This window comes from Pseudophryne corroboree, chromosome 2, assembly GCF_028390025.1.
Source record: "Pseudophryne corroboree isolate aPseCor3 chromosome 2, aPseCor3.hap2, whole genome shotgun sequence".
NCBI lineage: Eukaryota > Metazoa > Chordata > Amphibia > Anura > Myobatrachidae > Pseudophryne > Pseudophryne corroboree.
Window position 1 is genome coordinate 571,484,058 of NC_086445.1, and position 12,596 is coordinate 571,496,653.

General features: G+C 38.9%; 1 protein-coding gene across 4 annotated transcripts in view; it reads right to left on the reverse strand.

Moving 5' to 3' along the window:
* Window positions 1–7,001: 7,001 nt before the first annotated feature.
* DLGAP3 (DLG associated protein 3) overlaps window positions 7,002–12,596 on the reverse strand; it is an 856,617-nt gene continuing 851,022 nt past the window's right edge. For all 4 annotated transcript variants that reach the window (XM_063954417.1, XM_063954415.1, XM_063954413.1 and 1 more), the window contains 2 exons: window positions 10,537–10,680; window positions 7,002–9,618 (listed from right to left, as the gene is read on the reverse strand). In XM_063954417.1, coding sequence (XP_063810487.1) covers window positions 9,400–9,618; window positions 10,537–10,680 — 363 coding nt within the window. In that variant the 3' untranslated portion in view covers window positions 7,002–9,399. The remainder of the gene's footprint in view (window positions 9,619–10,536; window positions 10,681–12,596) is intronic.

Here is a 12,596-nt window from a genome sequence, read left to right on the forward strand (position 1 = left end):
ATTAATCAGAGAGGCAGCACAGAGACCACAGGTAACCCTGAAGGAGCTGCAGAGTTCCACAGCAGAGACTGGTGTATCTGCACATGTGACCACAATAAGCCGTACACTCCATAGAGCTGGGCTTTATGGAAGAGTGGACAGAAAAAAGCCATTACTTAGTGTTAAAAATAAGAAGGCACGTTTTGAGTTTGCCAAAAGGAATGTGGACAACTCCCCAAATGTATGGAGGAAGGTGCTCTGGCCAGATGAGACTCAAATTGAACTGTTCAGCCACCAAGGAAAACGCTATGTCTGGCACAAACCCAACACATCCCATCACCCCAAGAACACCATCCCCACAGTGAAACATGGTGGTGGCAGCATCATGCTGTGGGGATGCTTTTCAGCAGCAGGGACTGTTAAACTTTTTCGAGTTGAGGGAAAGATGGATGGTGCTAAATACAGGGATATTCTTAAGCAAAACCTGTTTCAGTCTGCCTGTGATTTGAGACTGGGATGGAGGTTCACCTTCCAGCAGGACAATGACCCGAAGCATACTGCTAAAGCAACACTCAAGTGGTTTAAGGGGAAACATTTAAATGTGTTGGAATGGCCTAGTCAAAGCCCAGATCTCAATCCATTTGAGAATCTGTGGTCAGAATTGAAGATTGCTGTTCACAAGCGGAAACCATCCAACATGAAGGAGCTGAGCAGTTTTGCCTGGAGAAATGGGCAAAAATCCTAGTGGCAAGATGTGGCAAGCTCATTGAGACTTATCCAAAGCGACTTGCAGATGTAATTGCCGCAAAAGATGCCTCTACAAAGTACTGACTTTAGGGGGTGAATAGTTATGCACGCTGAAGTTTTCTGTTATTTTGTCCTATTTGTTGTTTGCTTCACAATAAAAAATAAATAAAACATCTTCAAAGTTGTAGCCATGTTCTGTGAATGAAATGATGCAAACCTTCCAACAATCAATTTTAATTCCAGGTTGTGAGGCAACAAAACATGAGAAATGCAAAGGGGGGTTGAATACTTTTGCAAGGCACTGTATTTATCAAACATAGTGATTTCTTCCATCCCAGTGGAGCTTCAAGTTATTATCAAAACAAGTTCACGGCAGCCAAAGAAGGAAAAAAAGGTCCTTGGTTTGACTGTAAACAAGCCCAGAAAGCTAGACCCATTAGCAAATTTACATGCTTGAACCCTTCCGCCGCCATAAAAGTCCAGACTTAGAGGAGGAGATGTCACCTGGGCCTCAGAACTCTTTATAACATTCTGCAGGAACCATCAGTATATGTGTCTGCAATGGCTTTGAAGTTCCTATCAATTTGAAAGTTCACATTACTCTCTTTTTAAATAGTCAACCCAATTAAATATTGTGCAGTTTATTAGCAGCAAATTAGGGTTATAACCGTACTGTATACATTAGTACACATACAAAAAAACAGAATGCAGTGCATGCTTCCATGACTGCAAGAGAGTCAGCCTCCCTGCCTTATATGGAAAATAAAGGCAGGATCTTCTAGCCAATCTATAGCCAGTACCTTATTGCCTATAGCAAAATAAATAAATAGGTGTGTGTGTGTGTGTGTGTGTGTGTGTGTGTGTGTGTGTGTGTGTGTATATATATATATATATATATATATACACATATATAAATTTGGCACTTATTTCACAATAGATGATATATACAGTGATATGCACAAAATTAAGCAGCTTCCTTTGAAATCCCCAATCAACGAGATCTATACAAAATTGTAAAACCAGAAAAACAAGTAATCGCTATATAATGTAGTAAATATATCAATTCTGAAGCAGTAAATATATATAGTGAACTATAAAATGTGATGTGTGCATGTATATCTAGAGGTGATGGGGCTACTCCGAATACACAGTGCTTCCCTTCTTAATCAGCACAAGACCTGCATTGGTGTATACAGATAAGAGGGCACTATTATAGAAAACTCTTGATAAAGTGATATAATCTGTTTGTATTACCAGTGTTAGGGTTGCATCTGATGGGCTTCACCTTGATGTGATGCCAAATATGTGCTAAAAACCTCTTCATTTATACTCCATATTAATTGTAAAGTTAGTCAAAACAATTACATACCTCCCAACTGTCCTGTTTCCATTGGGACAGTCCCGCTTATTCGGACACTGCCCCTTTGGCCCACCCATGGGCCACAATATCCCGCTGGTGGGAGGAAGGGTTGGGGAGCACTGCTGTATCTATAATAGTTGCAGTGAGTGCGATGCACAGAGGCTCCTGGGGTACAGGGGGCCCCACACCACACATACTGCATCCATTTTTCTATACGTACCCACCGGAGTTCCGCGTCGGCAGCAACAGCACTGCAGAAACCACTAAGAAAATGGTGCGGTGACCATTTTCCCGGCATTTTGCGCACGCGCATTAGGAAAATCACTGAGAAAATGCCCACCGTGCCATTTTCCCAGAGACCTGCACATGCACACTAGACTCTGGAATGTCACTTACATCTCCTAGTGACCCTGGTGCCCAGAGTCTATTACCCTGCTGACTAGACAGGATGGGGTCTGGACTGAGACTGCACATGGGCCTCCGCCTCTCTTGATGCGCCACTGTGGGAGAGCCTTTGTTCACCCACTTCTCTGCTCTGCAAAGCAGCGAGTAATCCCTGAACAGATGTCATGCGTACGTGCACGGCAACTAAACAGTGCAAGGATGTGAACTGGGGGCTGCCCAGCTGCTCGGGGAGTGCTGGGCAAGCCTCCAAAATGCTGATAATAGAGTCAAGCCATGCGGCCATTCTCACCCAGCTAAGGTCACGCCCCCTTTCTGGTGCACGATGGTCCCTATCTGAGGGGACCAAAAGTTGGGAGGTAATTAAAATATAGATCATACGCCATGTGAAATATTTAATTTACAATTTATTAAAGTTAAAATTGTAAAACTTATACATCCAATTTCATGATCATAGGCTTATCCGATATATGCTGGCTTGATATACAACTGTTGAATCCCATATCTGGACTCTTAGAACTGTAAGTTATACACGGTCCTTGAGACAAGCTGAACTTTTATTGTATGCAATGACATCAAACATCAAAGTATATATCAGACATGTATATGATTTAGGCCCTTTCTTCTCAGTGTTTTTGAGGGATGTAGTCAGGATCCTGGCGGTCAGAATACCGACGCCGGGATCCCGACTGCCAGAATGCAGGCAGCAGCGCCACAGCTACGACATCCACGACACCCATGGAATGGGAATAGAAACTGCGCGAGCCACCGAGCCCGCAGCGTAGCGAACGCAGCTGGCATTCTGGTGGTCAGGATCCCGGCGTCAGTATTCTGACTGCCGGGATCCGAAACAGAACCCGTTTTTGATGGTGGTTCATTACAATAGATCTAGAAATATCAATTGTGGAAGGGCAGTAAGAAACTGTGCATTGAGATCAGCCACACCACCTTCAGATAAATGTGTGTATACGTATGTGTGTGTGTGTGTATATATATATATATATATATATATATATATACATATATATATATATATATAGAGAGAGAGAGAGAGAGAGAGAGAGAGAACTAAAAAAGGCCTAAAAATGACAGCACAAGGTTTGCACATAGTTCAGCAATATAGGTACTTACTGAGCATAATAGAGCTATAGAAAGGGCCTTGGGTAGCAAAGTGAGGAAAGAAAGTAATTATATTGTCTACATATTTAAACAGTTAGGGGGGAGCAAAATCCAGAGGTTTATAAAACAATGCATAAAAAGATCAGAAGAAAGTAGACATTAAGAATACATGAATTATATAATTCTATAAATACTTCCAATCATAATAATAGCAATAATATATATAATAATGAGTTGCAGATAGTAAACTAGAAAATATCAGCATTTTTATTATATAGTGATAAGCGTGCGTGCAACCATATTCAAGGTGCAAATTAGCATGGGATACAACTACTATCATATAATGTTTCCTACAGGAGCAGTAAAAAGGATATAGTATATAAGTCATTTATAAAGTAATACAGGTGTAGATGAGGCACCGATAGCTATTCTGTATAAAACGTCTCTGGGATACAGCATAAAGTGTTCTGTTAGAGGTTAGGTCAGCCTTCATGAATATGAATATATGGCACATATGTGACTATGGTACACAGATGCACTTTGCCCATGGTCCAAACCCTATATTCTGTTATGTATCATTACACATGCAACTGGCTTATACTATCTTCAGCAGCTTTGATTGCTATTTACTTAGAAGTGGACACATAAAAGAGGGCTTGCATGTAAATCCATATTACAAAGCTACTCTTAACTATAGATCTATAGACTTCAGAAAGAACTTTCCTTTTAAATCATTTTTTTTCCGAAACCAAAACATCTGTACTGTATATTCTCTACTGCCGCATATGAGAATGGACTAAGCATCTAATGTAGAATTAATAATTGTCACTATGGATTTTTCTACTTGTGCTCCAGTTTTTATCCAACGGCAACTCCTTGAGTATATACCATGTTACTACTATATCAACCAAATCTTTGCTTGTGAAACATGTCAACAGGCAAAAAATGGTGCACTCTATATTAAAAGCAATTACTGCTTAAAAAAAAAAAGTATACTACTTTTACGATCACATGTTTAGGGAAGTAGTGTGCCCGCAAAGAACAGTAATTGCTGAAACACAAGTCCCTGAAAGCTCCTCATTTGTTGCCTTCACCTGAAAAAGCCTGCAGCTTTATGACGTGTTTCACATTTAGTACTCCCCAAACATCACAAGCCACAAAGTGCATCAGTTCTGTCATGGTAGCTGTTTCCTGTATACCATTAAAACAAGATTTTGGCAGTATATTATAGAGATCACAGTGATCATGAATGATATCAGCTAAAGTGTTCTTAAATTAAAGAAACAAAAACGGGTATTCCCTCGTATCACACAAAACAGTGGAATAGATTTGTCTCAGAGAACAAAATGTGTAACACGTCAGAATGCAGACAATTACAAAATACATATGCCAGTTTAAAAAACAAAACAAAAAACCATTGATATATATATTTTTCTTTTATATTTTATCATTAAAGGCAGCTTGTAAATATATTTGGGCATCACCTATAAATATCTAATGCCATATATATGTCATTTGAAAGAACACCTTTAAAATAATTAAGATTAATATCTGCTCAACAGTAATGGCTGCCATTTCCTGTATCAACACATCTTTTTCTATGATTAGGATAGTTCAAAGGCCAGACTGAGAAACTTCATTCACTGTTACAATGATTTATTATGTTGTCATTTGAACTACCAGGGTATAATATTAATTAATTAATTAATTAATTAACGTAACTAAGCACCCTGCCATAAGCTACAGAACATGTTTTTCACCACTTTTGCCTGTACCCAGAAAAAGCTATAAAACAGGTGGTTTAGTTGCAACCTGTGATTTTTCTTTTTTTTAATAATAAATAATGTGCATAACTGGGATGCACAAATCAGTTATACAATTAAGAATATTATTGTTGCTGATGTGCACCTATTACAATTTAGGTACCTGTGTAAAATAAGGCAAACAGTGCTGCTGAATCGGTACACTTCAATCCATCATCACATGCACCACCATCTGACACACTACTTGAACACAATGCCCTCATAAAATGAAATCATTGCAAATGGCTGTTAGTGTCCATGCAGTTATACATGTGTCTTTGGCAAATAACACATTTCAGTGATACCTATGGGGTTGTTTTCTTACAGCATAAGTCATAATGTTATTTAACATTGATTTTAATATTAAACAGTGTGGTTATATGAGCTGAATACTATAAATGAAATGAAGGAAGTGTTTTTTTGTAACTAAATAAGTCCACCAAGCGCTGGCTCTATCACCTCTCCACAGCAGGTTACCATGCCATTGGAGAGCTGCTTTTCTAACTAAACAACAGACACTGACACTTAGACTATGGTGGCCAATCCCAGGATCGGGATCAGTGGGCTCCTGGGATTTTGGACAAAAATTGGCCAAGATTCAATCCCGGGATTGGAAGCCAACCCCTTTGTTTTTCAGCGTTCAGCGTCCTCAGGAGACTCAGACGCTGCCCGACTCCCCTTGCAGAGCTCCCCTGCCCCTGGCTGTGCGCACTGCGCAGCATGACGTGACGTCAGAGGTCACGCTGCACAGCCTGCCGCCCGCCGCACGGAGCTCACTGCCGGTACTGCCACGCACCGCAGCAAGAGGACCCACCCGATGAGGGTGAGTTATGGGGGCTGGGCTGAAAAATTGGCAACCCTAACCTAGACATAGAAAAATGCACAATTTGGGCCTGATTAATTTCTGAGTAACAACGTAATGCATTCAGATGTCCTATGGAAATATCCGCTCGTACGCACCTATGCTACAGCACCTCCCCAGTCCTACACCACAGATGTGACTGAAAAACCTCCATACACACAACTCAGAATAGATCGCTACTCTGACTGCACACCCACGGGAGGTTACTTTTGCATGCAGGAGCCCTGTCGCTGCCAGATGCCAACCCAGTGATATGCATTCAGCCATTGGGGAATCACTCTTAGCTGTTCTAAGTTACCTATATCGGTATGAACACATGTGCAGTTTGCTGAATATTGTGAGATATGGCTGCATTCAGACATTTGTGAATCCTACTCAGAATCAGACTCAAATAGTAAATTCCAGGTTGGAGTTTACATTGAGTGGTGATAAATGAATTATATGCTACAGTTGTAACTTCAAATGTAATAAAATGTTTAATACTTAATGTTAAAACATATGTAATATTAAACAAGTAAAATCTCACTGCACAGAGGAAACTCTAAGGCTGACTTTAAATAGAAGTTTCATCTGGAAATACGTATTATAAAAAGGATTTTTCTTTTGTTACTGAGTACATTACAAGGAATATGCAAATACTTAAAACTGGTTTCCTTCATGAGTTATATTTACCATAAAAGACACAGGAAGGCAAAAATCTGTGAAACCCCCCCCCCCCCCCCCCTGCAATTTGTTCATGCACACTTAGTGGTATTTGCCATTGTGAAATTCTGAATTGGGACACAGCTAAAAGGGAGCATTGGCCACATCCTGTTGAGAGAGCGCCTGATAAACATGCTTAGTGCTTCACTCTTCCTGCTGGGAAAACATTTCATTAATGCTGCTCTGGTATGTGCACCACTGAATGGATATCAAACATTGGATACATCCCAGCCCCACCCAAATACAAACTAAATCTGGATAATCTGGATGAAAAACAGTCCTCTCAAATTAGGACTGTTGAGCACTATAACATATGCAGATTCTCCAACATGACCCATATTGTCTGCAAAGCAACTTCCATTCTTACTCCACTTATATGTGTTTTATGAATTTACTGGTATCTCAGCAATTAGTTAATGGAGACCAAGGTTACTGCAATTGTAAAATAAGTGGGAACTGTCACAGGTAAAAGGCCAGGATCTGTATGAAGAGTAGACAATTATTAATTTAAAGTGTTTCTCAACCCTTGGACAATAATCACCCCTCACGTTCTACCCAGTCTAAAACATCCCCTCCCCCATAATAATGCTTAATCCTTTATTAATTATTATAGACTGCACAATCTACTTATCTAAGTTCACATGGACATCCTTTCATGGGCTTTTACACTTTCATCTTCACAGTATAGAAGAATGAATCACTACAATGCGCCATAACTGCCATGTCCCAAACTGCACAATGATGGGCTAGGTCGTAGGACCCTACTTACTGACTCCCACCTCTGGTGCAAGAGCGCATGCAACTTGCGTCATTGTGCATCAGTGGGGCGGGGCCTGATGACATATACTGCACGATTACATAAATTGCATCATTGTGCAGATGAAGGCTGGGCTATTATGACACTAAATCTATTGTGGCACCCGCCCAAACTTGTCCACTGCACCTCCTCTCAGAGGTCCAAAAATGTAGGCAAGCATGCTATGATGCCCTATTACATCCAGAGAATGCAGGCCTACATCATGTTCAGCCTTGGAATTCCCAGTTTCATAAGTAATATCGGGCTAGGGAAACCTTTTTACAGAATATTTGATTCATACTGTAGTACCAAATACAACAATACAGCATTTCCAGACACACTCCCACAATTTCAGCCATAATGTAGACAACTACAGCGTATATTATCTGTATTCTAAATGAAGTTTTCCCATACCTATTTTTCTTAATGGTGGATATGTTAACATATATATTAAATGGGGGTGTTAAAAATATATCATCAAAAAGTAAGAATTTATCCTGCTTTATTTCTCACACCTGTCTCGTATTTTGTGGGGCCAATTTGATTTCCAATGGAATTGTAGCCCTTCTCTTACATGTCTGGATAGTCCTCATTCTATAATACTGTATGCATGGTCATAACAAGTCCACTGTAAAGATCATGTATAGAAGGTCATAATGTTGTGAGCATGACTCTGGAAACTAGCACTCTAACTTCTATACTAATCCATCCCAAGGGAAAAAAATGTCTGTGCTAAAAATACTTTATATATCTATATATAATAAACATATTTAAAGTTTAACTAATCTCCGCAGAAAACTTTGCAAATCTGCAGTAACTAATTTTAAAAGCAAAAGGATAGCTTCCTGAAACTGATATGGTAACAAGTTATAGTTGGTACACCCTTACAGTAAATTGAATGTTAGTCCTCAGATTTATAACTAAGAAATTATAAAATGATAATCCTTATTAAAACTTGCCTTTATGTCCTACCCGTGTATATGCTTTCCCCACTGTAGTGAGATACCTGTATTCCCAAACATGCATGGACTACTACATAGCACACAGAGCAATTAAACACTACCTAGCACAAATAGAACACACTGCATTGCAGGTCAATACAGAGTATTTCCATATATCTAAAAAATAGTATTTTCCAAGACAAATAAAAATTATTCAAAATATCTCTTCTAGTTTGGTTTCTTAGGGCCTATAGGCATTGAACGCCTCCTATTAGGGTGCATTAAAACTTAGCTCTAAAGGGAGCTACAAAAAGACTTTGACACAGTGTTTACTTGTGGTCATACTCAGTACTGCTACACAATGCAGCATGTCCATTTTTCAAGCTACATATGAGTTTTAGGATAGAGGGTGAGGTGAGGCTGGAGTTCTAAGCTATTTTCCCCAGCCTCACCAATGGAGACAGCACTGATTGGTTAACTAGCTCTGCCCTTTGAAGGGGAGGGTTTTATGATGAAGGGGTAGTTTGGCTTGGATCAGAAGGGCCTCCCCAGGATTACACAGCTGTGGTCATTTTTTCAGTGTTTTTTCTTTTTTTTTTTTTTTTTAGAATAATCTCTAAATATTCTCTATGTATATATGTATATTATTATATACAGCGCGTACAAAAGGTTAGTGTACATTGTCCTCTTCACAGTCGGGTCTGGGCTTCAGGGATGTAAATCTCTATGCTGTCAGCACTCTCTGTGGCAGAGTTGTGCCGGTATGAGGCAGCCCGCTTGGCTGCCAGTAGCCTCTTCCTGGCCTCTTGTCTCTGGCGGTCAACAGAATCCAAAGAACGGTCTTTGACAGGATGTACCTTCTGACGGAGCGGCTTCTTTGGTATAGGAGGAGGAAGCTTCTTCTCCTCCTGAAAAGGAGACAATAGTAAGGAAATTCTACTTTGTACGTATAGTTGTGGTGAGTGAATTTTATATAGACTAGAATTTCCCAAACTCCGCCCTTAAAGTCCAGGTTTTAAGGAGTCCAGATTGTTGAATCAAATTGACTGATGTACTAATTAAGTCACATGTGCTCAGGTCTGGATATCCTTAAAACCTGGACTGTAATGGTGGCCTTTCAGAAACTCTGTACTAGACTTTATTTGCACTACACACTGCTAAATGTCTATAGAAAACAACAGTATTCACAGCTCTCATGTTAGGTGTATGTGATGTACAGTATCTGCAGCTGCAATAATCAGGGAAAAGAGATCCACACTTTAAGAGGCAATTAATTTCTATCAATATTTGTTTATTTCCGCTATGCTGAGCTTTGACAACACATGTGCTGAGCAGATCTCATTGTTATCAATGCCAGACCTCAGTTGTCTTACCAAGCATGACACACATGGACAAATAGGACATGTATCTTAGTGAGGGTATATAGGTCTACTTTACCTTGTGGATTAGTGTCATTCAATACATATGTACGACAGAAGATAAGTGCAATAAATATTCAACGTATTTTGTAAAGCTTCAAAGAACTGCTAATTGGAAATACCGTCTTACAACCTAAACTATAATCTACATAATTATGCTATGAAAAATGGAGGAATTTAGAAAACTGGCTCTGAGGAAGCATTCAGACTAGACAAGATGTTAGACTGCAATCACTTAAGACAGCAATACTTTTTAGTTTTCAGTAGATCATTAAGTATACAGTATTTCCTATTAAAATTGTCACATATTTATCAACGTAAAGCCAACATGTGAGAAATCAATGGTGTATTCATATATTTGCTTGTTTCTTAGAATGAATTCTTATTGTGCAATTGACCATACAGTACCTTGCATTCCAATAATTTCCACCCATTGTCCTTCAGTTGCTGCAACTCTGCAAACTTCATACCCACATCCTCAAAGGAAAGTTGGAGAAGATCCCAGAAACCAGCCAGGTCTTGAGAAGTGGGCAAAGGAAATGAGGAAGGGTCCTGAAGAGCAAGTAAAGAAGTGTATAATTGTGAAGCTTAGCAATATTTTCTAATGCTGTCCTCTGTGTATGGACATGAAGTTCTAGTCCAGGGTTTCCAAAACTCGGTCCACAAAGCACCCTAACGGTTCAGGTTCTAAAAATATCCAGATAGTAGAAAGTATAATTAATCTGACTGTGGTACTAATTAAGACCTGTGCTTAAGCATGGATATCCTTAAAACCTTGACTGTTTGTGTGCCTTGAGAACAGAGTTTGGAAACCACTGCTCTAGTGTGAATTAGGTATTTATGACAAAAAAAATGACATTCTGAAAGACGTTGTGAGGCAACCTTTCTATAAATCTGAATAAAATATTTGAGCCGTATCGCCGCAGCAAAGTGACTGCTTTGCAAGGAATTCCTGTGGTGGCAAAGGTGGCTGTAGAACTAAGGCTCTGTCTGATACAAATAGTACAGGTTTAACACACTTAAACTGATGGATTATAATCAGGGTTGATGGGAAATTAGATTCACACAGAATCAATTTAATATCTTTCTTTTCTCCAACCAAGTCCGATTTTTAACATATCTCATATATAAGGTTTTAATTAAACTGAATAATATGAATCCTTGTTTTAGAATATAAATGGGATCTTGAGCAATGGTTTGGAGGAAATAACCGTAATGAGTTATTGATCCAGAATGTTAAGAAATATAAGCAAGATGTGGTAGATGGATCTTCAATCACCTCTTTTTGTCCCTACAAAGCCAATACAATCTCCCCCTTAAAGAACTATTTACACATAACCGGATCACCCATTGGATCTATAGCATGTTTCGATCTTTTGGTCTGTTTTTACTCCCCCCCCCCTCTGATATTTTAGCTAAAACTACGATGGGTAATTCCAAAGGTTCAATCAGATTTTGGTATACTATAGCATAGGGTGATCATTCGGAAGATAAATCACCTGCTCAAAGAAAATGGGAAACAGATTTGCATTGTACTCTATCAGGTCAGCAATGGGAGTCGATTTACCACACAGCTCATAGTCTCTGCAAATGCAATAATCATTTAGAAATGCATTTTAAATTATTACACAGATTATATTTCACCCCAGCCAAACTTCATAAAATTTGGCTAACTCAATCAAAATTTTGTTGGAAAAATTGTCATGAGATTGGTGATACTTTTTGCATTTTTTGGACATGCCCTAAAATTCGACCATTATGGAGAAAGGTTTTTACTTTTGCGTGTAAAGTTTTCCATATTAGCCTTCAAGAGTCACCCTCTTTAGCTTTATTTCATAGCTACCCAACGGATCTTTCAAGTTCTGACCAATATGTTCCAGGACATATTTTTATTGCCACTAGAGCTGCAATTGCGCAGGAGTGGAGGAATTAGTCTCTTTCGTTGCTCAAAATTATTTGAAAAATTAATTACGCTTTCCAGATGGAAACTTTGGGGTTACCCTATTCTTTCAAGTCAGATTCCCCATTGGTAAAATGGTTTAGTTGGTACAAGTTCTCGACAATAAGCTCCTATTGGAAGCAGATTGATTTTTCTGAGTAAAAAGTTACATTCTAACTATTTTAGCCTCAATGGTTATGTTTTACATTGTTTCAATGACCTGTATGTAAGAACTGTATGATGTATCGCTATTATTTAAATGTACAGTTGTTATACTAAGATGATTTGTTAATAGACTCCTTCCCCCCTCCCCTTCCTTTCCTTTTTCTTTCTGTATCCTTCCCCCCTTCCGTGGTTAATGGAACAAAACTTTAATAATAAATTATTGATAAAAAAAAAATATGAGCAAAACGAAATGTTAATGTTTAGGACACAATAAATTTGGGCTGGTTCAGTATTCTGAAATTAACTTACTGTACAAACTCAGTTGCAAAAAGTTTGCTTATTGAATATTCGATAAATTTGATAA